Source organism: Hevea brasiliensis, chromosome 16 (assembly GCF_030052815.1).
Source record: "Hevea brasiliensis isolate MT/VB/25A 57/8 chromosome 16, ASM3005281v1, whole genome shotgun sequence".
In the NCBI taxonomy this organism is placed as follows: Eukaryota; Viridiplantae; Streptophyta; class Magnoliopsida; order Malpighiales; family Euphorbiaceae; genus Hevea; species Hevea brasiliensis.
The window spans coordinates 54,259,498-54,285,439 of record NC_079508.1 but is presented as its reverse complement, the minus strand read 5'-3'; the positions used below and the strand labels follow the sequence as shown (position 1 = coordinate 54,285,439).

Genomic DNA, 25,942 nt, shown 5'->3' with positions numbered 1-25,942 from the left:
TTTCTAATATTTATTTTTATAATATCTCTCTCTTTAAATTACCAACCTTTAAAAGTTTAAGATTTTAGTTTAACACTAGTCTATCTTCCTTATGTATAATTTAGATATGTGCTTTCATAATTATTATTATATTTAATATTAATTATCTTCTTATTTCATATAAATTAATTTGTTTATATCTAAGATAGAGTATTGGTTAAAGGTATAAAGCACCAAATATAATTTGATAAATTAAATAATATAATATATTTAATATTTTTAAATTTATTTAAATAAATTAATTACAAAAAATAGTAAAAAGTTAAAATTATAATATATTTATGTAAAAAATTAATAAAATTCATTAACAATATGAATTAATTAATAATGCAAAAATTAATATATTTTATTAGAATATTGTTAGGAAAATAAAATAATAATTTAATTATAATTATATAAAATTTATAATGTATTTATGAAAATAATTGTAAAATAAATATAATAACAATCAAGCTCAAACTTGAGTTTAATAAGCTTGAGCTTATTGAATTTGAGATCAAGCTTATCAAACTCAAACTGAACTTAAACTTATCGAGTTTGTGTTCAAGTTTATTATAATGAGTTTATTGAGTTTGACACGAGCCGAGCTTAAATTTAATTCGTTAATATAATAAATGATCTTAAAATGATCTGAGTTTGAATTTAATATATTTCAAATAAGCCGAACTCAAATTTTAATGTTAAAAGTCGAACTAAACTCAACTTCAAGCTCGAGCGTGAATCAATATTAACGAATTAAGTCTAAACAAGTCAAGAGTTAACTCTCTGCCCTCAATTATTGGTAAGCCCTCATAAGCTACAGTATATCACCTTATAATAATGGGTTGGCAGCCCGATTCTTTTTTCCTCCTAATGTTTTTCTTCTTTTTCATTTCAATAATAATAAATTTGTCTTTTTTAAGACACTATTGTAAATGCATTTGTTCTAAACTCCATGAATAAAGAAATTTAGTGTATTAGTTTTAAATATAAGTTTAATTTAATATTTGATGCTTTTCTTAATTTTATATAACTTCATTTAAATTATTAAGAAATAATTTAAATTTTATTTAGAATAAATTCATTTATAATAAAAAATTTAATCAAATTATTATAAAATCATATTTATTTATATTCCATTTAAAATATTTTTTAAGTTAAAAAAGAAATAAAGTATTTCATTATTTTTGTAAAATTTTAATTTTCAAATTGGAGTTAATTCCTATAATAACATATGAAAAATTATAAATAATAATTATGATATTAAAATTTATTTTTAATTAAATTATAGCTTTTGTCATACATTACAATTAAATTATAAATTACCCGTTAAAAAAAAAGTTTGTGTGAACTGTGATCATTCCCAATCACCATCGTGTGGCGCTAGCGGACAAACAAAGAAAATAAAATCATCATCGTCTTCTTAAAATACTTATGTCTTAGTAAACACGCGCTCCTTTCTCTCTCTATCGCACACATATAGAGAGAGACAGAGAGAGAACACGCACACACACAATTAGTTTATTACTCTCTCTGGCTCTCCCTCTTTCTGCTCTCTTGTCTGATTAGGTTTAGGGTTTCGAAATTTTTTGCTTCTCTTAGCATTTCATTTCCTATTGGATGAACTAGTATTCTTTTAGCAGTGCTTATAGTCTCGATTTCTTTCAAATTAGGTTATCAGATTGAAGGAGGAAGGAGCAAGTTGATGCAAGCGGAGTTGTAATTGAGTTTAATTTCTATTTTTTTATTGGATTTGGATCATGGAGAACGGTCACCATGGAAAATTAGCAAATAAATTGTCGGGATTATCGCTGAATGATTCAGCGTCTTCGTCTTCCAATCTTAATTTCAATAATGACAATAGTATCGCCACTACTACTGCAACCACAACTAACAACAATAACAACGATAGCTTGTTTCAGGTTATGAAAGCTGTAGAAGCTGCTGAGGCTACCATCAGACAACAGGTATGGTTTTACATTAAATGGAATGATGGGTATGCTTGGGTTTTGTTTTTGTTTGTGTGCAATATGGTTGAAATTATCTTTATATCTGTACAACACAAAATCCACACTCTGAAACTGCTATATAATTTTTAATAGATCCGGTATTTCATATCTTGTAATCTCATTATGTTTATTCATTTGGATTTTATTGATGCGTGAATGTGCTGAGTTGTTTAAGGATTTTTGGTCATTTACATGTCTTAACCATAAATGCGGTGACTAATGGTCGCATTCTTGCTATTTTACTCTGTTGATTTTGGCATGTAAAGCATAGAGCTTTGCTGGTAATATTTTGCATTGCACTCTCAGGTAGATGAGAATATGCGATTAAGGACTGAACTTCAGAAAAAAATTCAGCAACTTGAAAAATATGTAAGTATTTGTATAGTTTCTGCTATTTATCCATCCAATATGACTTTATTTTCCAGCTGATCAAATCTAAGTATTTCAATCCTTGTTATTTAAGTTCATGGCTTATGCAGTCTTTTCTTCTTTTTTACTTATTGAGAGAGAGTTCTAATGCACGGGATTTTATTTCGCCACTTAATCAAGTTTGGCTTTAGGCATATGGTTTTCATGTATTGGGTATGCAATCTTCATTTACCTCTGGATAGGTTAGTAGATATTTGTAGTTTATGGTTTGATTGGAAATATATTTGTGGTTGGACATAATAAATGGGCGATAATTTCAATATACTCATGCTCAAGATGCTACTTTCAATACACTCATGCTCAAAATAGCACCTTGTCCAAAATGATCCCATGGCTTATAGCTTGAAAATATATGATATATTACTTGGACTTAATGAATTCTGTGAAAATATACTAATACGAAGACCTCAAAACTCTAGGGTAGATCAGTTCCAAAAAAAGGAGGGCTCGTTTTTCAAAGGAAGATATATGCTTAAATTCCTTCTTATGTAAATTATGATATCTGTGCTAGAAGATGTGTTTGTCACTTCCTCTCAAGGTGGTTTCCTTAGATTCCTTGTCAAGTGGCATGGTCTTTTGATTCTGATTGTACTTGGATTACTGAAGAGAAATTTCTAACTTTGGATCACTCTCTTGGATTCTTATTTGCAGTTTCACCCTCCAGAATTAGTTCTTTTCAACTAAGGGGGGATGATGTAGGATGCTAGAGATTTTAGGACTACCTATTTTAGGAAGAAGAATAGGAAAAGTTTTAATTGTTTAGAAACTTTATGTTGATTTGGGATTCCCAAAAGCATTTAATTAGAGTTTTCTTGCATAAGGATTTCCAATCTTAGTAGTAGTGCTAGTAGGATTGACAATAATACTATAAATACCTTTGTCTTCTAGGTATTTTAGTAGACTATTATTGTCATTATTATTGACTTGAGTTAATAAAATTGAGAGTTTGATTCTCTTTAAATCCTGAGAATTTGTTTCTCTTCCCTTTGTCCTACTGGTTTCTACATAACTTGGTAAGGAAATTTCCGATCTAATCATACTTGGTCTCTCATTCAAGCAGTAAATAATTTTAGTTCCAAGTTGAATTGTGAACAGTAGCTGTAAGATATTTAGTAGCTGAAAGCTTAACCTAGACTAGGGTCTTCAATCTCTTTCAGCTGGTGTAAGTGTGCAGGTTCCAGCACATTGAATTTAAATGCTTAAAAATCTGGTCACTTTCATTCATGAATTGACATGTGTTATAATGCATGTCTATATGAATGCAAGTGTCACATTAGTTTTCTTTTTTTTTTTTTTAAAAAAAAGAACCAAAAAAACTTTTGCACCTCACCTCTCTTATGTGTGTGCTTGCACCGTTTGGCTGGGATCAAGGATCCATTTGCACCTTAATGTGAATTGTTCCATTAATAACTATGCAATTGAGTCCTTGTCGTTATTTTTGTATTGGGTTTTAATCTTCATAAAGTACTCATTTCCCTTATTAGTGGACTATTTACTCATTTTATTGACTGTGGAATTTGACAGAAAATAGATGAATCAGTTGCCCAAAGATCTCATTCTCTCGATCAATGGAATGAGCGGGTTCATGGCCCTTATGATGTTCATCAATCAGTTCTCTCTGTTGGTGACCTAGAAGACAAAGTCAAGAGCATGGGCGCTACTCCTGCAATGCATCCATCTGCTATGCTGGCTCTTCATGAAGATTTGAAGTTTAATAGAGAGGATCCTGCCATAAAGAGTCGGGTGGAAGGCCACTCTGTCAGCAGCAAGATCAATGGGACATTGAAGGTACTTCCTGGAGGGCAGGCAACTACTGATAATACTGTTTCTCAGTTATCTTCAACATCCACAACATCGTTTTCCCCAAGCAGGTACTTTGTATTACATAAAGTAGTATTAGTGAAGGGTGCACAGTGCACACAATTTTAGACAACATTGCATGTTTCTCCTAGGTATCAAATGGAAGGAGAATATGATCCACAGTTAAATTTATCTGGAAATGGGCAAATGCAAATGGCTGAAGTAAATAACCCTAGTGGTCTTTGGAAGCAGGTATTCACTAATTGTACTTAAAGGCCTTTATACATATTTCTATATACACATTTGGCTATAGCATGAGTGTTTTGAGTTTTATGAACTGTATTTATATTTCTATAGGATTTAGCTTTAAAGATTCGGGAGCATGAAGAAGAGATTTTGCAGTTAAGGAAACATCTTTCTGACTATTCTATGAAGGTAGTGTGAGCATAAGTAATGATCACTTGTTTCTTTGATATTTTTTTCCTTACGCTTGTTAATAAACCTATGCCAATTGATGTGCCTAATATTTAATGTTTATTATAGGAAGCACAAATACACAATGAAAAATATGTTCTGGAAAAGCGTATTGCTTACATGCGGCTGGTAGGCGGGCTTTTGCCTTATTTTCTTACTGTTTCATTAGAAGTTCGTTCCCCTTCTCTGTGATTCTTGTTATCTTTGTAGTTCTTTTGGTGATTGTTTTATTTTTTGTACTTCTTGCCACTAGGCCTTCGATCAACAGCAACAGGACCTCGTTGATGCAGCGTCAAAAGCTCTCTCATACAGACAAGAAATAATTGAAGAAAATATACGTCTGACATATGAATTGCAGGTATTTGATTTTATTTGTTGCTTTTAGGTTGGGGCATTTTATTTACTTTATTCATATAGCCGACCCTAACTAGTTTGGGATTAAGGCTTAATTGTTATTGTTGTATTATTCATTTTCATACTTATTGCTTGGATGTGTTCATTGATATGTTCAATTTCTTTAATCTGAATTTGATCTTATTTTTTCAAGTGTCAACTACAACTGCTGATAGTATATTTTTTGGCATGCCTCTTTTTCCTTGTATATTGTTTAATACTTTCTTAATTGAAAATTTTTAACCTTAATAATGAATTGGGCTTAGTACAAAGTAATGCTTTTTGAACACCAAATACCCACAAATGCTATTCATTAATTTCTTCCTTTTTTGTGCTCAGCATGTTTGAATATTCTCTGTGAAATGATGATGAAGCATGCTTGCTTTTGGCAGGCAAGATCTGACTCTTACAGAACTTCTTTTGAAAACTAGTGTAAATTTCATACCATGAATGGCGCTATGATTGCCATAATTTTAGCTACATGTGCCCATATAATCTACATGCACTGTTTGTTTTTGGGTTTAATAAAATTTTACAAGAGTGATTTGTTGATCTCAGGCTGCACAGCAAGAAAGATCAACATTTGTCTCATCTTTGCTGCCCCTTCTTGCTGAGTATTCTTTGCAGCCACCAGTTCCAGATGCCCAGTCTATTGTTAGCAATGTCAGGGTCAGTATTAAATTATTTCCTATTATTTCTTTGAAATACTTGATACTTCTATGCTCCAAGAACTTTCTTTGAGGGATATGTATATTTAGAACATAAACAATTTGTATTATTTTGACTGCTTGTACTTACAATGTTCAAATTAGTATTTGCATTTGTATGTTGAAATGAATTTGTATTGTACTTTAATTGTGTATATCCGATTCCTATCCTGTTTTTTCCATATAGACTACAACGTAAAAGGGGAGTGTACTACTGTTCATCATTAAATAGTGCTTTTCCAGCACTGCCCTTTATCTTCTCTGTTTATCTTTATTTATTTGTTTGTATGTTTTTCCGCTTTATTTGTCTCTGATATAAATTTTTTTTGCAAGTTGTTTACTGCTGGGGTTTTCTTATACAGGTTCTGTTCAGGCATCTCCAGGAGAAGCTCATTCAAACTGAGGTACGATATGCATATGCAAGGTTGTCAATAAATTTTCCATGCTTATCTATCTTAATTTTAAATTTTCAATTGATAGGCAAGTTTACTGGGATTATGACAGTTAAATTATCCTGTTGCACTACTTACTGATTCTATCATGATTCATGAACTAGTTCTGTTGATTATCTTCTTTTCCTTGTTTCAGTCTAAGCTCAAGGAATCCCAGTATCAATTGGCACCTTGGCGTTCAGATTTGAACCACTCAAATGTTGCTCAGTCACCATCTCGTTCCACTGGTGGTGCACTGGTAATTTCAGTGTCCACGTATCATCTTTCTTCCAGTATGTTGTAATAATTTTCTTTAATTCTTGTTATTTCTGTCAGAACAAAAATGGGCTTGAATTGGTGCCACAGCCAACATATTCTGACGGAAAGATACCAATGACTTCTCTTGACGCACAGACAACAGATTGGGATCTATTGAGTCAGCAACAGAGAGGTTTAGGGGGTGCTGTTTCAAAAAATCTAGAACTGGATGATGTGGTGAGACGTTCACCTCTTGCAAGCAGGTGAGCCTGGTCAAATGGAGACTGCTACTGTGAACTAAATGTACAAATTACAACCATCTCCATTTTTTGGTGCGTTCTGTTTTCATTAAATTTTTATGTTGGTTGGGCTATATGCTTGATTGTTGTCTAGATAATATGTGTTAGTTTGCGTTGATAATAAACTTCGCTTGATGTTGAATTGCATCTATGCAAAAAATAATTAAATGTTCTTTTCTGCTTTGCTTATCTTCTGACAACACATGAGAGGGAAGAAAAGGTTGAGAGAAAGCTGCAGAAGTTGGCAACTTCTAAGAAGAAGGTGGGAAGGATAGGACTAGTAAATTTTCTCGTGAACGTACTCAGCGCCATGCTTTTGTTCTAACAACACATGAAAGGGAAGAAAAGGCTGAGAGAAAGCTGCAGAAGTTGGCAACTTCTGAGAAGAAGGTGGTAAGGATAGGACTAGTAAATTGTCTCGTGAACATACTTAGGGCCATTCTTCAGGGGCCTTAAAAAGAAATTTCCTTAAATGTTATGTAGTATGATCAGAGGTTGCTACTGGTTTTAGTCCTGTCATCCTGTTTTGCTGCTTGTTTTGTTTTTGGAGGATTCTTTCTCCTTGTCTTCATCTCTGCGATTCCTTTGTTTCCATATTGGTAAAATTTCTTTCCTTATATAATAATAATAATAATAATAATAATAATAAAGGAAAACCCAATCCTTCAAGCAGTCATTTTACTGGCATAGAAGCACCCAACATGAACCAACTCAACTAATCAACTCAACTAAACCTTTATCCAAAAAATTTGGGGTTGGCTATATGGACTCTCTTTCTACACTCTAAACGATTTTGGGTTAAATCCTCGGAAATGTGTAATGCTTTTAGGTCATGTTGTACTACTCTCCTACAAGTCAGTTTAGGTATACGCCTTTTTTTCTTTTCTATCCTCTACCCTAATATGCTCTATTTGTCTAACTGGAGCCTCCGTATGTCTACCCTTCACATGACCAAACCACCTCAATCTCCCTTCTTTCAACTTATCCTCAATTGGTATCACTCCTACCTTTTCTCTAATACTCTCATTACGGACTTTATCTAGTCTAGTATGGCCACTTATTCACCTTAACATTATCATTTTCGCAACTCTTATCTTAGACACATATGACTCATTCAGTGCTCAACACTCACTATCATATAACATGGCCGGTCGTATGGCTGTACGGTAAAATTTTCCTTTCAACTTATTGGGAATCTTGCGATCACATAAAACTTCCGTGGCACGTCTCTACTTCAACAATTCTGCTTTAATCCTATGATTGACATTCTCTTCAAATCCCCCATCTACTTGAAGGATTGAGCCGAGATCTTTAAAGTAATTACTTTGGGACAGTATTACTCCATTCAAACTAACTCTTTTTCTATCACCAGTTCGGCCTTCACTGAACTTGCAATGCATGTATTCTGTCTTCGTTCTACTTAACTTAAAGCCCTTTGGCTCTAGAGTACTTCTCCAAAGCTTTAGCTTTCTATTAACTCCTTCTTGCTTCTTATCTATCAGAACTATATCATCCGCAAATATCATGCACCAAGGGATACTCTCTTGTATATGTTTCATTAATTCATCTAAAACTAATGTAAAAAGGTAAGGGCTTACAGCTGAATCTTGGTGTAATCCAATTGAGATAGGAAAATTTCGTGTCCCCTCCCACTGTGCGCACAATAGTAGTTGCTCCTTCATACATGTCTTTCAACACTTGTATGTACCTGATAGATACCCCTTTTTGTTCTAACACTCTCCATAAGACATCTCTTGGAACACTATCATAAATCTTCTCCAAATCGATAAAAATTATGTGTAAATCTTTCCTCGCATCTCTATATTTCTCCATCAAGCTTCTGATGAGAAAGATCGCTTTCATAGTTGAACGACCAGGCATGAAGCCAAATTGATTGGGAAAGATAGAAGTATCATGACGTAATCAATGTTCCACAACTCTCTCCCACAACTTCATTGTATGGCTCATGAGTTTAATTCCCCTATAGTTTGAACAACTCTGTATGTCTCCCTCATTTTTAAAAGTAGGTACTAAAATACTCCTCCTCCATTCATCAGACATTTTCTTTGAATTTAAAATTTTATTAAACAATTTAGTTAACCATGCCACTCCCATATCTCCCAAACACTTCCATATTTCAATTGGTATTCCATCGGGTTCACAGGCTTTACCCACTTTCATTTTTTTAAGTGCTTACTTTACTTCTAAAGATCTAATCCTTCTAGTATAATTCACATTCTTTTCTATTGCTCTGTAGTTTATATTCACGCTATTACCATTTTGACTATTATTAAAGAAATTATCAAAATAATTTCTTCATTTTTCTTTAATGTCCTCATCTTTCACCAACACTTTTCCTTCTTTATCCTTAATACACCTAATTTGATTGAGATCTTGACATTTATTTTCTCTCCTTCTTGCTAATCTATAAATATCTTTCTCTACTTTTTTAGTTCCAAGTTTCTCATATAACTTTTCAAAGGCCTGCGTTCTTACTTGACTAACTGTCTTTTTTGCTTCTTTCTTTGCTATCTTGTACTGTTCATATGCCTCATTATTATCACACTTAGGTAATTTCTTGTACTATTCTCTCTTTCTTTTAACTGCCTTTTGTACTTCCTCATTCTACCACCATCTCTCTTTTGATGGTGGTCCATGTCCTCTAGACTCTCCAAGTACTTTTTTAGCTACTTTTCTAATCTTTGATGCTATCTGTATCTACATATCATTGGCCTCCATGTCCAACTTCCATGCTTCGTACTCGAGAAGCTCATTTTTGAACTTTACTTGCTTTACTCCTTTGAACTCCCACCACTTTGTTCGAGCTACATTATTTCTTCTAACCTTACTTGAATTGTTCCTAAACTTGACATTCAAGACCACTAACCGATGTTGACTTGTTAAAGCCTCTTCCGGAATGACTTTACAATCCTTGCATAGAGCTATATTTGTCTTCCTGGTTAAGAGGAAGTCAATTTGGCTTCTATGTTGCCCACTTTTGAAAGTCACTAAATGTGACTCTCTTTTTATAAAGTAGGTATTTGCTAGTATTAGGTCGTATGTTATAGCAAAATCCAGAATGTTTTTTCCCCCCTCATTTCGGTTGCTAAATCTAAAACCTCCATGAACATTCTCATAGCCTTGCCTATCACTTCCTACATGTCCATTCAAATCTCCACCAATGAAAACATTCTCTTCATTCGGTATGCTTTGCATTAGATCATCTATATTTTTCCACAACCTTTGTTTACTCTCACTATCTAGTCCTATTTGTGGGTCATAAGCGCTAACTACATTTATTGTTTCTCTTTCTAATACTAGCTTTGCTAGTATAATTCTATCTCCTATTCTTTCCACAGCTATTACAGCATCTTTCAGCGTCCTGTCTGTGATTATGCCTACACCGTTCTTATTTCTCTCTTTTTCTGTAAATCACAGTTTGTACCCTGAATTACCCACTTCCTTACTTTTCTCTCCTACCCATTTAGTCTCTTGAATGCAAGCAATATTCACCCTTCTCCTTTCCAAGGTATTCACAAGCTCCATTAATTTTCCTGTAAGTGATCCAATATTCCAAGTACAAACTCTGATTCTCCTCCTATTATATTCCTTCCTAATTGATCTCTTTCTATGATATCTTATATTGTTCTCTATGCCTATCTGGTGTTCTATTCTGCTATCTGTTCTACTATCTGTCGTATGGACTAACTTCTTTACTCACACCTGTCCATGATGTGGGAACCCTTGCTCATTTAACACCACACCCGGACGCTAGCATGGCGCGTCGCTTTCGGTGAACGCCCTACACCCTTACATATTTCTTATTACACCCGGGCTCTAATATAGCACGTCGTAAGTAGAGGATGCTCTCACGTTTATATCATTTGAATCCATATCATAAGATGTGACTAAATTTTTACGCTGGTTGTCACCTACCGCAAACTTCCTTCTTTATTCGGGCTTAGGACCGACTAAGCGCAAACTACTTAGGTGGAGTTACCCAACATGAACCAACATAAGAAAAATTTGAGGTCCTGCACTTAACAACCATTGAGTAACGGTCAGCACTTTTTGCTTTGTAATTGTACAATATGCACCTACTAGCCTAGGAAAAACCTCTCCTTTTCAATTATCAATAATTAAAATGAGATCAAGGGATGCCCAGCAAGAGAAGAGTGACTCCTAAGCAGTGCTTTTGTCTCCTATGCTGCCAAGGGATTTCATTTCTCTATACTCTATCATGAATTACTTTTAGAAGTCCTATTGGGACTCAGTCATTTGTTATAGATCTGTTGAGTTTGTGAGATAGGTAAAATGGTTGTAATCTGATCCTCGTTACAATTAGTTCCACTTCACCAACTCATACACATGTAAGCACTATGGAGTCCCCACTAAATTGATCTTGTTGGTTGCTTCTGCACTTAGGACTGTAAATAAACTAAGCTATTCGCGAACTGCTTGAGGCTTGACTCAATTTGGTTTGGTTTAGCTCGTTTAGAAAATGAGCTGAGATCGAGCTTGATTTAATAAACGAGCCAAGCTCGAGTTTAGTATTATTCGACTCGTTAAGGCTCGCAAGCCGGCTTATTTACAAGCTTGTGAGTAGGCTCATTAAATAGGCTTATGAACAGGCTCGTTTGTAAAAATATTTATATTAGTTATTATATTTCATTATATTATAAATATTTATTATTTTATTAGAAATGTTCTAAAAATATTGTATTGTTTAAAATTATGATTTAATCAACGTATAAAATTTATTTATTAAATATACTTATTTATAATTTAAATTTATTTTTTTATGAAAATTAAGTTATTTTTTTTTATATGAGAGTTGGTTAAAATTACGCAGTTGGAACTTTATAATCATAAACCTAAAACTCACTCTGTAAATGAGTTGAGCTACTTGAGACTCAGTTCGATAAAAAGCTCGGTTTGACTTGGCTCATTTAGAGCTCGTTTATTAAAGGAGTCAAACTTAAGATTATAGATATTCAGCTCAATTTTAACACAAGTTGAGCTCGAACTCAAAAAAATTTTTACGAACCAAGCTTGAACTGAACTCTTAAAAGCTTGGCTCGGCTCGGCTTGGTTCGTTTACACCCCTATACTGCACTAAAGTAAGAAAGCTTCCATTATTGTATTATTTCCTTGATCATAATCGTCCCTAAATTGACCCATTGAGTGGTCTACATCTTGATTTTTTTGAGTAGTTTCCTTGTCACTCCTGGTAGCCATGGAATGCAGCAGTGAAATCTTTTGCTACTCATGGGTGCATGAAAGAGTTGACTTTGACATTTGGCTCCACTAGTGGGGCAACTACATGGATTGATTTTGCTATTCATCTCAAACTGTGATTTGATAAATCCGCAAATATACGGTTTGTTCAAGTAGTAAAGAAAAGATATCGTCATATAGAGATTTGATGTTTGAGTACTAAACTATAAAAGTTACGATTATTTGGACTAACAATAAGGTGAATAAAAAATTAAAGGATGAGATGCAGCAATTTGAGTTGGAATATAAAGAAGTAAGTAATAAGGCAAGTAATTTAATCTCTAAACAGTATACTAATTTACTATATTACCAGCAAGTAAGTAAAGGCTTAGTTAATTTATGGTTAAGATGATTCCAGAGTTGAGATTCATGAAGTAAATTTTATTGAGATTTGGATAAGTAAAACCAAATTTATGGGAAATACAAGTTTGAAGGAAGTTGATTCTGATTTTCTTTAATTTCTCTCTCAAGCAAACTAAGGAGTGTTTTAAAGAAAACTAAACCCCATTTTCATGTGATATTTAATTATTCAAAACCTTTTAAGCATTTTAATCAGCTTAAAATTTCTCTTAATCCACTAATTTATTTTTAACACTAGGTGATTAAGTTCAATATCATGATTATCAATCAAAGATTTTCGTCTCTCGATCCTTAAATCTAAGATTAAGAACAAAACCCAAAGGGTACTAATAATTAGTATGTAAATAAAGCACACAAGATATGAATCAAAACTTGTATATATTAAAATGTGATTAAAACCACTCCAAATTCACAAATAAAACTTAAATCATTATACTCAACTCTGAAATCTTAAGTATTTACTCACTCGTGTTTGTATTTACAAGTAGAAAATATGAAATAAAGTAAGAAAATATGAAAATAAGCTTAAAAATAAAAGAACCCAGAAGAAAAGAATCCAAATATCTAAAAATAGAAACTGAGAAAACGTTACTTTACAGGTTGGTCTTCCTCCAAAGAAAGTGTTTTTCCTTCCTTCCTCTCTTCTTGATTTTTCTCTCTTTGGCCTTATGGTAAAAATGATAATATGATCCTTATATATCTCCTAAAGTTTTGCCTTAAAAGTAGTTTCAAAAGAGATAAAGACAAAATGTATAAAAGGTGTGAAGTGAGAGAATTTTTCTAGGTCAGCAAATCTGCCAGTGTATTCCAACAGGCCTCATGTTACTTTTAGTGATTTTCAACACGCCTTGTGTTGGCTCAGAGGAGCTTTAGTTTCTGCACTAACCAACTACACTAGGCATGTTATGGTCCTTGAAACTTTCGGCAAGTTTTAATCCAAAAATTTTGGCTGCACGACCCAGTGTTGAATATAACATGCCCCGTGTTGCTTTCTCCTCACTGAATTTTGACTTTACATGCCCTTCAACACAGGGCATGTTAAGGTCCTTGAAACTTTCAGCTGATTTGTTTCCTTTGACAAATTTTCTTCATTTTTCTCATCACTTTAAGCTTCTAAATCATCTTGAATTTCTCCTATATGTACCTTTTTGCTTTTAAATCATATTAAAACCTATTAAAAACATCAAAAATCCAAAAATCAAATATAATGCAACTAAAATTAACAAATTAACTAAAATAAAGATTAAAGCATGAAATTACTAAATTAAAAGGGCAAAATAGATGCAAAACTATCCTAAAATATCTATATAAAATGAGTTTATCAGACTGAAGCAATATTCTCACTGGGGAAAGATAGTAGTTTACTTGTGGCTACAGTATGGTGGATGATTATCATATATTGTTTAATGACTTAATCCAAAGTGGATTTTTTTTTTTTTAATTTTCAACCTAATACCTACTCAACACTTGGTAATTCTATTGTTTCCTTAGAGGTCTCTCCCCCTTCCCCTGCTCCTTAAATTTAATTTTTTTTTTTAAAAAAAAGAAAAAAAAAAAGAGAGAAGAAGGGCTTCATGGACATCTGCATAGGAGCCTTTGTGTTGACCAAACATTGCGACTAAACAGAAAGCAGTATAGGATTTTGAAGGTAGCTGGGGTAACCAGAGTGTCCCTGTTGGTAGTTCTGTTACTTACAATTTTATTGTACTCCAGGTTTGAAGGAAATCTTGAAGATTAGCAATGTCTTTCAGATAACCTGAAGTTGCATTATTCACAATAGAGCTTTCATAATATTTGTTGTTGAATTTAAAAATTATAAGCCGATGTTGTGGATGTCTAAAATTTATTAAGTGTAAAACTTTTTGGTAAATTATTTTGGATGATCTCTTTCTGTCTCTATATATGTCACCTTGATCCTGTGTATTACTGTTTTCCAGGAACTCTGCGGCCCATGATATACCAGCACAGTTTGCAGTTACTAGGGCTGATGCTCGTGCTGTACATTATGGTGAAGAAACCACTAATAAACAAGTCACGTTCCGTGAGCCTGTTAGCAACAATGAGAGGGATGATCCAGATGCAGAGGGACAACAGAATGAGAGAGAACCTTCAGCCAACTGGGGAACAGCTGCCCTTGATGATCCTAGCTCCATATATTCGGCTTACCTACCTCCTGTTCTTGAAGAACCCACTTCTTCCTTTTCTGAAGGTGAGATAAGCTTGGTTGTTGGTGCATTTTCTCTGCTTGTGATTGTTGACTATCTAAAATCTGCCTGATATTGTTGGCTATCTAAAAATGGATTTGTTGTGGTGCACAGCTGCAGAAGATGATCCCTTGCCAGCTATTGAGGGTCTCCAAATTTCAGGTGAAGCATTTCCAGGACGAGAACTCCAGGCAAGTGGATATTCTATCAATGGAACAACTAGTTGTAATTTTGAGGTATGACTTCTTGGGTTTCATCCATTAGTATTTGGTCTTAGTTTCTGGATATGTGTTAAACATTATGACTGAGTGTATTTCTATATAATGTCATTCATTTTTTTTACTGTTTGTTACACCATCAGTGGGTACGCCATTTGGAAGATGGATCTGTTGATTATATTGATGGTAATCTTTTTGTCTTTCTTATGTCTTCCTCTTTTATTGCTTATCATTTTGCCTATAGCTAAGAGCTGTTACTCAAGTAAAAGGATGTTTTGATTACAGGAGCAAAACAACCAAACTATCTTGTTACTGCCGATGATGTGGATACCTATCTTGCTATAGAAGTCCAGCCTCTGGATGACAGGAAGCGCAAGGTATAAACTTTCTGCTGTGGATGAATAAGCCATTTACTTTTAGTAGTTACCTAGTTGACAGTTGGCCGTTCTCCTTTTTTCTTTTTTTTTTTTTTTTTTTGGTGCTTATATGTTCCTGCAACATGGCAAGGTTCTAACATAGTTTTGGCTCTAACATAATTTTGTAATGGTAGTCTTAATTTTCCATTCTGAAGAGAAATTGTGGATTTTTAACCTTTTTGTAAGTTTAATGCCCATGAAAATCTGCACATTGCCAATTACATGACCACTTAAATGCACATTCTCTCATTCTCTTAGTCATTTGGGATGGTGAAACATGGCTAAGGGGTGAAGGTTTAAATCTTGGGATTACTTTAGAACATCCTACATAAACTTGGGTTTTTTTGCTTTAGTTGTTGGTTATATCTGGTAGCTGATGGTTAATAATTAGCAGTTGGTAATCGTCAATCATTTGCTAAAACTTTGTTAGATGTTGCTGTTGATACCATTAAGCTATAATTTATTTTTAAATATATTCTCATATATTTTTTTTTTCTTACAAAGCAATTAATTGCAAAAAATAATAATTAAAAAAAATAAATTTAAAATTTAACGTTGTGTGTATAGTTGTAGTAAATAATTTTTTATCTTGTCAATACAAATACCATTAGTTATTTCAACCATTAGTTATTTCAACCATTAGTCTTAATATTGTAATAATTATTTATTATTTTTTATAACTAAAAATAGTTTGATCACTTGAAAATTTATTGTTTTATTGTTAGTAATTTTTAATTGGGGTATCTCAGTTTAAGAAATAAAGTCAAAACAACTACTAATTGGAGCTTTCAGAGTTGGGTGCTCAAATAGCTAACAACTATTATTTTTGGTATTACCAAATGGGTTAACCACTTGACCTAGCTGTTGGAGGTTAAAAAGCTATTAGGTGGCCTTCAATGACTAAACCAAACACCATATTAGTTCTTTTCTTTTCTGAAATAAACCCAACTTTTCTTTTTCACTTCTCTTATCCTCTTACCCCTATTCTAATTCATTCTTTTCTTTGTACCACTTGGTTTTACACTCAAGTTCCTTCTCTTCTTTCTACTCCTTTCTTTTCTGACTTTGTCTCCTTCCTTGGCTGTTTGGGGTATCCAACACTAACATTTTTTGGGATTTTGCTCAGCTTCTGGTTCATTAAGTCAGATCTGCAATATTGTGATTTCTATGACTGCTTTCTTCTTTAGCTGACCTTTATTTCATTGATAGAAATCCCCTAAAATGCCAATTATAACAGCCTTAATCCCCTATGCTTGTGTGAACATGCTAACTCCCTTTTCGTGTCCTTTTTAAAGCAAAGTGGACTGATTTTTTAGTGCATTAGTTAAGATTCACATATTTATTTTAGGGTAATCATGATCTCTTGCCTTTGGGGTTAATTTCAGATTAGATCATTGAGAAGTCAACCCTAAACTTTATAAACTATTCCAATTGAAAAGCTGAAAAGATTTTCTTATCTTAATTTTTTATTAATTTCTCCTTGAGATGTTGCACATCGATGAGTTTATGCATTCAATTTTTACAGATGTGAATTACAGATTAATTAATCGCTTTGATCTTAAACTTCTCTTTAAGAATTCTTGCAAAGTATGCAAATAGTTCATGCAAGCCATATATCAAATTAAAGTATATTGTATGGATAATTAAAATTCTGTACCAACTTTGTCAGACAAAAAGCAGGTTTGACTGAAATTGCAAAAAGAATAGGTACTTCTTCAGTTATAATGGTTTGTAAAGTTTAAGGTTGACATTGTAATAATAGTTGAGTTTCTAATTTAAATTACACTTTAAGGTTGGGGGCCATGGTTTTAATTTGGAATCATTTTAATAATACTGTTTTAAGCTTATTATCTTTGTCTGGAGTGATTCACTTCTATTTGACCGATGCTTGATTATATAATGTTTTCTTATCGTTGTTGTCCACTGTAATTAATTAACATCCTATAGTTGTCCAGTTGCACTTAATTATTCCCGTTGTTGCATCAAGTTTGGTTTATGAAACATATTATATGAAGATAATATCAAAACTTTGGCCCATTTTGATGACACTTGACGTTTAAATCTTTTAAATAAATTTATGTTGTTCAGTAACAACAGGAATGTGGAATGTAAAAACAACTAACTGCACTTGTTTGGGTTCTGGATAAGACTGCATCAGCAGGGTCTTTCTTAGGCATGCTGTAAACTAGCCATCTGACTAGGCTAGCTACTCTCTGTGGGATTTAACTGAATTATATGTTGCTTTGATTTGTTTGATTATAACAGGGGTTGCATGCGTCTATATTTGTGTCTGCTCATGAGTTTCTTTTCATGTGTATGTGTTAGCGTAGTACCAGAAGATTATGTCAAGTATCCTTTGTAAGGCTGAGCAATTGGATAGAAGTTGATAGTGGATGTATAGAACTGAAATGCATTTTACTGTTGCTGATTTTCTGTAATCTCAACATCAGTGTTGTGGGCTTGTGGCCTCACTTACAAATAGGATCTTTCGGTTTTCACCCATTGAAATAAAGACTTGACAGAAACACATTAATACATGCAGATATGCACCCGCAGCTGTGCAAATGAATATGTGAATAGGAGTGTCAACTTGAGTGAAAATTTTCATTTTGACTATATTTCTAAGTTGTTATGTGAAATTCTGCATATAATAATATTTTCTTCTTTTCTTCAAATTTCTGCAGGGAGAGCTTGTAAAGGTGTTCGCAAATGAGCACCGAAAAATTGTTTGTGGTTAGTAATTGTATTATAACTTTTACATAATTTAGATGGAGTTTTATGTCTGCATGTGTTTTTGGTTTAGATGGAGTTTTATGTCTACATATCAGCATACGTTATGGTAGAAACCTTTCATTTTGTAGTCAATATTTCAATTATTAAGAATCAATGTGGGTTGGTCTATGCCTTTAAGAATTTGGCATCTTACAGTGCATCATAAAAGCATTTGTTTACTCAAGTTGTTGCTCTTGTTGTTGAGTTGTTAGAATCTTGCACATCATTTATAATAGCCTTCTCATAACCTTGCCTTTCTTTTCTAGCCTGTGCACTTGCAGAATCTTGATGACCCTAAAGTGGTTTTCTTGTCCACCAAATAATGATGTTTTATTTGGTGCTTTGTCACCATACTGTTTCCATATTCTAGTAGTAAAAGTTTCTGACCTTATTTACCATTGTGCAAAATACATCGAAATTGGTAGCACTAAGTTGATTTCTTTACCTATTTCTCTCTCTGTAACTTTTGCACATTGTTATGAGGATCACTCAACCCCCTATGGAACTCTGTTCCAGATTGTGTTTTCCAAACATGGTGCATTTGCAATCTGGAATCTCGATCCCATTTTGAAAATCATAGAAGACACTTTCTTTTTTTTTTTTAAAAAAAATTGGCTTTTATTTGCAATCTTGAAGAAACTGTGATTTGTTGAATTCCGTCAATTTAATTTGATACATAGTATGAAATCTGAACTTGATTCTACAAGTCCTTCATGCAAATTGCTTTTGGTTTGGGATCTTTTAACTTATGTTCAATTTTAAGATATTTCTCTTAAATACCTCGTTATTTTTTTTTTCAGAAAGAATTATGAGAAAGTAGAAAATAAACTATTGAAGAGAGGGAGTGAGTGGGTGATATTCATTGAAGAGAGAACTTTTGCCATTTTTGGAGATGAGGGATCATATATTGAGGAGATAAAAAACATTGACAATTCCTAAATCTTTATGACGTTAATTTTGTCACTCTTGTCAGTAATATAGCTTATACACAAAATATAATAAGGAAAAGGATCAAAGGAAATAGACTTGTCTTTATGGACTTCTTTTAGTTACTATTGAAATCATTTTCCTCTTTAATATATTAATTATCAAACATTTGCTTAGCTTTTTTTCTTATTTGTTTATTGGAATATGCATGAGCTCGTGATATGAAAACGATCCATCTAAGCTTTCCCCTGTATGGTGTACTATAAAAACATCAAACCACACTCCTGTATACAGGTCACCTTAGTGAACCACATTCTAAGTAGAAAATTTGCATCGCATTCAATTTTTAAGGAATTTAACTTCTTTATGTCTTCTGTACTTCTTTTGATTACTTTTTTCTTTTCTGTGGTAATTGTTAAAATTTTTCTTTTTCCTTCTCTGTTCACAGATCCTGAAATGCAAAACCATATTGGGAAAACTCTTTACAGTGGTCATGCTTCATATAAAGTATCCTTGTCGGTATGACTTCTAGTGAGAATGGAACAACCTCTAATATAATTTTTCCCCTTTTCATTCTCTGTTTGAATAATATTTAAAAAAAAAGAAAGAATTGCCATAGCTAATGTTGCATATTCCTTTTATGATACAGACTGGATATCTTGGCATATGGGAACCAGCCACTTTGGCCATTAAGAGAGAAGGTTACAGTATCAAATGTAGTGGATCCAGTAGCACTGTAATCAATGAGAAGTTTTCCCCAAACACAAGTGTATGTTTCTTTGCTTGGTTATTCTTTTAGTTTTCGTATATGAATGCCTAGATTCTAATAACTTCTCAGCATAACTATTATGCTATGTGATTTGAATTTTTGAACTTCTGATAGGTCTTTTATATATATATATATATATATATATATATATATATATATATATATATATATATATATATATATATATTGTGGAGATTTAAAGTGAGCTGGCGATGGAAGCTTATTTGTCCCCCCCTTATTTTAGGTTAAGACCCTTTTGCAGGCAAATGCTTCTATTTCAATAAATTTCCACGTCACATAAATCGAAAGAAAACCGGTGCCTTTGAGTACTAAACTTTCTTCAGCTTGGGTCATTGTGGAGGTAGGCTAAACCTGTATCTATGTGTAGTCTGCCCTATTAAAATCCAGGAAATTCAGGTTTTGCTTTTGCAATTGATTTGCACATTACCTTGTGGTAGGAATTGAAGTATTGAACACTTGGCTTAGCTAATTCTTATGTCTTAGTATTGTGAAAATACTTAAATGAAACCTTGTAAGTCATAACAAAGGGAGATTAAAGGGGTGTTTGAATCTCTGTACATACTTGTTCATTATCATCATTAGTGCAGTAGGCAAAGTTCCAAGAATAACTAATATCAAGTTGTACCCATGTGTAATCTTCTTTGGGTATAATGATGTGTACTTGTAGTTAAACTTCATGTCTAGGGTTTGATTACATTGCCTGTCCCTCAATTTTGAGAATTATTTCACTTCCGCCCTGAAACTTTAAAAACTCCCATGAAAATCCTTTTACTTTCATTTTGTTTCACAAAAATCCTTTTGACCTGGAATAGCAGGTTTATAGGTTAATGGCCCAAAATTAACATTTTGCCATTGATAGATTGCCTTTTAACTTCCAATTATTTATGATTTGCCACTAAGTCTAAATTATAATTTTATCATTATTGTTTAAATTTGATTTAGACAAAACAAAATTGTAAATTTAATCATATTTGTCTATGACATTATAATTATTTAATTCAAATTAAATTATGAAATTGTTCTTACAATTCATCAATTACAAATAATTTTGTTAATAAAATTTAAATGAATAGTAATAAATTAATAATAAATATAAAATATAAAATACAAATTGATAATATTTTATTATGATAAATTAATTAACTTAAAATATCAATTGTTAATAATAAATAAAAAAGTTCTAATTAGAAAATGAAAAATATCCACCATTAAAAAATTGAAATTTCTATGCACACGTAAACATCTCAAGCATTTGATGAACTCTACTGGGTGATGTAGCTGCTCATGACTAGTGATGTCATTCACTTGTTTGGAAGGGAAGGGATTATAATTTGGCAGCTCTTGTGAAGTGGAGGTTGTTGTTGTGGCGGTGACGGTGGCTATTGCAATGGACATGAGGGAATTTCGAGGGGCTTTAGCCAAAAGTTGCAACATGTGCTTGTGTTTGTAGAGAAATGGTTGGGATTTCTTGTTCCAGAATACGCATTGGTGAACCCTAAAATGGCAACGTAACTATTAGAAGAGAACGCAAAAAAAAAAAAAAAATGTTTAAAAACCGGTACAACACTGGCGTCACCACATGTAGCCCCTTGGTAGGCTCTTCCAGGTTGAATATGCCATGGAGGCTGTCAAGCAGGGTTCAACAGCAATTGAACTCCAATTTAGGACCCATGTGGTTCTTGTTTGTGTCAACAAGGCTAATTTCGTGCTCTCCTACCATCGGAAGAACATCTCAGCGAGGCGTCTTCTTATTCTGAGTTTACTTTTTGTTCTTGTTTTGGATTTGATTTGCTGAATTTGATGTTCTAAATTTGATTTGTCTGGTTTTTTTCTAGATTTTTTGTTCTTTATTTTGCTAGATTTGTGATGGGTTTGATTTGTTGGATTTTTCTAGGTTTTTTGTTCTTTGTTTTGCTAGCTTTGTTTTGGTTTTGATAACTTTTTGGACTTAAAATTATAATTTATTTTATCTAAATTAAATTTAAACAATAACGATAAAATTATAATTTAAGCTTGGTGGCAAAATGAATTGAAAAAGTTTAAAGGAGTCTATCAGTGGCAAAATGGTAACTTTTAGCCGTTAACCTATATACCTGATATTGCAGGTCAAAGATTTTTATGAAACAAAATGAAAGTAAGAATGTTCATGGGATTCTTCGAAGTTAAGGACCAAAATTGAACAATCCTCAAAGTTGACGCACGAGCGGTGTAGTTAACCCTCATGTCTAGGGATGAGCAAATGTCAATTATAATTGAACAAAATTGTTCTAATTTGGTTTTTCAGTTCGGTTAATTTAATAAAAAACTGAACTAACCGAACCAATCGAACTAAGTCCAACCTTTTCACAACCTGTTCAAGCCTAGCTTATTTAAGCCCAACTTGTGTTGTCTCCCCAATCCAAATTCCCCTTCATCACAACTCCAAAATTCCATACGTCACTAATGCTAAAGGGCAGAGAGAGGATACTGAGAATCAGAGAGCATCAAGAGGAAGAGCAAATGAGGATCAGTTCCTATGGTCTTTACGCAATGAAATCCCTCATCACTCCAGTCGACACCATCACAAGACATTGCCAGGTGCCATCTCAATGAAATCGCTCATCACCATCATGGAATCCTTCCCTCCCTCCTCTTTCCTCGACTCTTCGACTTTATTGTTGTGGCCTATTCTGTCTAATCTCTCCTTATTTCTTCTTGACAAGTCCTCAAGCTGATATATGTCAGCAGCAACCTATCGGCTATTGCCTACAATGGATTGTTGCCATATTTCAAATTAGGTTCATTTCATTTTCTTCTCTTTGCTATATTTTCAAAATTTTTTTCTATTTTACTGATTCATTGTTTTAATTGTTGATTTTGTGGTTAATAATCTAAAAATTCAGTTATTGATAGTACTCCCTCTGTATTGATTTTGTTACAGTTTTTTGGTTGAAGATGGATTGCATTTGATCTTATTCTCTTGACATTGTTCATGGGTTGTGATTTTACTATAATTCTGATTCCTAGATGAGATTGCTTGTGGTTGTGTAATTTTGATGAAAATGTCTTAAAACCAATTGATCAAATCAAACAAAAAAAATTTGGTTCCGTTCAGTTTCAGTTTGTAAAATTTCCATTTTCAGTTATTTGGTTATTTTAGTTCTGTTTGGAATTCAACCAATGGATTGTACAACCCTATGTCCCTATCATGGTTTATAAAGGGCGTTTTGTTATGCAACGGCCACTATTTATAAGTTTTTTGCCTTCTTGTTACTATGACATCTTTATTTAAAGGCATAAGAAAATTTGTTCCTATAACGACCGTTACATCTGTTACTTAACGATAAAGGTCATTATTTACCGTTATGTAATGGTAATGGTCCATTACCTCATTTATTATTTTAAGCCAAATGGGAGCAACAACTATTCTTCTGTTTTTTTTTTTGGGGGGTCTTGAGTATTTTTAGATGTTTCTCACTTTCTTTCAAATTTTCATTTAAACTTTTATATATTTTTACAAATCTTTTACTTATTTTCTCGCGAGTTATCATTAACAATTATTCTAGTTCTATACATTTGTTTCTTGCAAAAGGTGAGTTTTTTTTTTTTTGCTTTTTTTCCTTATTCATTGAATAAAATTATGTTTATGCTAGATTTATTGTTAAGTTTATGGAATGAAGCATTAATTTGCCTAATCTACATAGTTATAAGGTTAGCTCTTTACTACCTACATAGTTATTTTAGCTTTAAATTAATTAATATTAATGATGTTCAAGAATGATGGGTTTAATGTTATTATTTGACGTATTTATGCTTATTATTTAGTTTTGTGTCTTAGTTTTAATTATATCTTTAAACATGTATTGATTTCATGAACTTTGCAAATTTTTCAAAAAAATTTGCATAGCGATAGGCCGTTGCCATTACGTTATAGCCATTACAAGCCTGTTTTCATTTCCCGTGGCCACGACCGCAATTTAAATCTGTGGTCTTTATTCATGTCTAAGATTAAGATAGACCATTTATAGCTCTATACACTTGACTTCCAACTTTAGGTTTATTTAGTGTTTTACCTATGGGGGAGGACATCATTCAATTTTATGGAATTTATTTCTGAAATAAAATATGATGACCAGAGAATTTTAGTTAGGTTTTCATTTTATTTGATTGAACAGCTACTTTGATGCTAGTCCAAATTTTATTTTTAATTGATGAGAAGTCAAGGGAAATGAGGGGACAAAATGATTTACAATGATACATAGGAGGAGAGGGGAAGAAGCCATGTTAATCTTTATCTAAAAGTTGAATAAATTTCTGTTCAGTTGGAACCATCCCCCATCCTTTTATCTCTACTTGAGAGATTTTAGTGGAGAATTTTCTTTTTTTTTTTTTTATATTACTATCCTAATAGAAGTAGTAGTCTGTAGACCTCTATTACATGTGGTTTGGTGTTGTCATAGGCTCTTGATGACAAAGTATTAGCTTATAATTTCATGCAGGAGGTATAAGTGCTTATAGTGATATTGGTCTCTATATGCTCTTTTACATCATTCTTCTCACTTTCTTTAAATTTTATTGCATCATTATGACATTATCTCCAATTACTATTGAAAGCAAACAGCAAGCAAATTTCCCTCCTTTCCTTTGCTCCAATCAGTCTCTACATTCATCCTACCTGATGTAGGACAAAATTGCACCCAATAGTGCAGCAAAAAGTAGAAAGAAAGAGAGCTGAGAATGAGCAAGCAGTAAAGGAAAATAAAGGGAGAAATAGAAGATCAATGAATAGGGAAAACCAAATATCCAGGTGTTGATTGAGCAGGCGTTGCCCAACTCCTAAAACATAGTCTTCTGCATTTTATGAGAATTTGCACTTGAGAAATCAAAACTTCAAATGTTGAGTTTTCAGGTATACGTTATGGATATATCTTAAGGATCCATAGCACTGAGATGTAACAAAATTTTACGTTGTCAACCCTCCTTTTTCTAAGTTTGGGACTGGCTATATATTGAGGTTAAAATCTTTCATAGGCATACTTAATCTCATATGGAGGAAATTCTCATCATAGTTGTGGGTTCCACTAGTGATAAAACTTGTGCCTCTCATTTTTCTTTGGTCATAAATGAGTTGACGAGGTATATCTATCAGGATATTGGATAAATGTCACTTGTTAGGTGTTGAACTTATCACTAAAAGGGGTGAGCATTGGTTGGTTCAGTCCAAAAATTCTCAAAACTGAATAAACTGAACTTGATAGAAAAATGAACCAAATCGAATGTTTAGTTCACTTTGGTTCATTGGTTCAGCCAATTTTTTGGGCTATTTAAGGAAACAATTAATTGAACCAAGATTAAATAGACAAGTAGAAATGAGAGAAACAAAAGAATTAAACAGAAATCCAAATTGAACCAGCATTAAAAAAGAAGGAAAAACAAAAGGAATAAAGCTGCATTTCTAGTAATCAAAGAGATACCCAAGAGGATAAACATTTCCAGCAACATGAAGAGCAAGAGAGGATCCAAAACTAGTAAATTTGTACCAAATTTGAGAAATGTGTGACAAATAGTAGTTTTAATTTGCTGTAGTTCATGAGAATGGAGAATAAGTGAAGTGATAAAATGTCGTATGTGGGCTGAATCGTTTAAGGCATGGCTATGTTAGTGTTCAACCAGCGAATGGAGAGCCAAAAGTGTGGAGGTGTGGTTCTATGCTGGGAAGAACTAAAGTTACATTTTGGCTGTGCATTGATGCTGTTGAGACTCAAGAGTGGAATATAGAGGATATACCTGCTTTGATGGGAGATGAACTAGAAAGGAAATCGATGGGACTTAACCAACTGAGGAGAGATCAAGAGGGAGTGACTGTGAGACTGAAGTGAGGCCATGAGTGGTGGCGGCAAGGTGGGTTGAGTCAGTGTCTGAATAATTCAACAAGGCAGAGAGAGAATGAAGAAGAGGATGACTTGACATGAGATTAGTCAAAGGTGGGGGATGGGGCCAAGACAACTAAATCTGAGTGAGGTTTAGTTTTTAGGTTGCAAATGAGAGGAACCCTGTGTCCAAGATGCAACCTTTAATTCTTTGGTTCGTTATTGTGTTTTTGAATTTGAAAACTGAAATTATCAGAAATTCTATAAAATAAAACCTAATCGAACTGTTTAACAATAAAAAGTGAACCACA

General features: G+C 33.0%; 1 protein-coding gene across 1 annotated transcript in view; it reads left to right on the top strand.

Annotated features, from left to right (window-relative positions):
* The first annotated feature begins 1,454 nt into the window (after positions 1 to 1,454).
* LOC110655378 (uncharacterized) overlaps positions 1,455 to 25,942 on the top strand; it is a 28,657-nt gene continuing 4,169 nt past the window's right edge. Inside the window, exons 1-18 of the mRNA XM_021811679.2 lie at positions 1,455 to 1,985; positions 2,334 to 2,396; positions 3,981 to 4,327; positions 4,409 to 4,508; positions 4,614 to 4,691; positions 4,800 to 4,859; positions 4,984 to 5,088; positions 5,682 to 5,792; positions 6,193 to 6,234; positions 6,419 to 6,520; positions 6,598 to 6,782; positions 14,393 to 14,664; positions 14,774 to 14,895; positions 15,021 to 15,063; positions 15,163 to 15,254; positions 17,978 to 18,026; positions 19,441 to 19,511; positions 19,642 to 19,761. Coding sequence (XP_021667371.2) covers positions 1,779 to 1,985; positions 2,334 to 2,396; positions 3,981 to 4,327; positions 4,409 to 4,508; positions 4,614 to 4,691; positions 4,800 to 4,859; positions 4,984 to 5,088; positions 5,682 to 5,792; positions 6,193 to 6,234; positions 6,419 to 6,520; positions 6,598 to 6,782; positions 14,393 to 14,664; positions 14,774 to 14,895; positions 15,021 to 15,063; positions 15,163 to 15,254; positions 17,978 to 18,026; positions 19,441 to 19,511; positions 19,642 to 19,761 — 2,169 coding nt within the window. The 5' untranslated portion in view covers positions 1,455 to 1,778. The remainder of the gene's footprint in view (positions 1,986 to 2,333; positions 2,397 to 3,980; positions 4,328 to 4,408; positions 4,509 to 4,613; positions 4,692 to 4,799; positions 4,860 to 4,983; positions 5,089 to 5,681; positions 5,793 to 6,192; positions 6,235 to 6,418; positions 6,521 to 6,597; positions 6,783 to 14,392; positions 14,665 to 14,773; positions 14,896 to 15,020; positions 15,064 to 15,162; positions 15,255 to 17,977; positions 18,027 to 19,440; positions 19,512 to 19,641; positions 19,762 to 25,942) is intronic.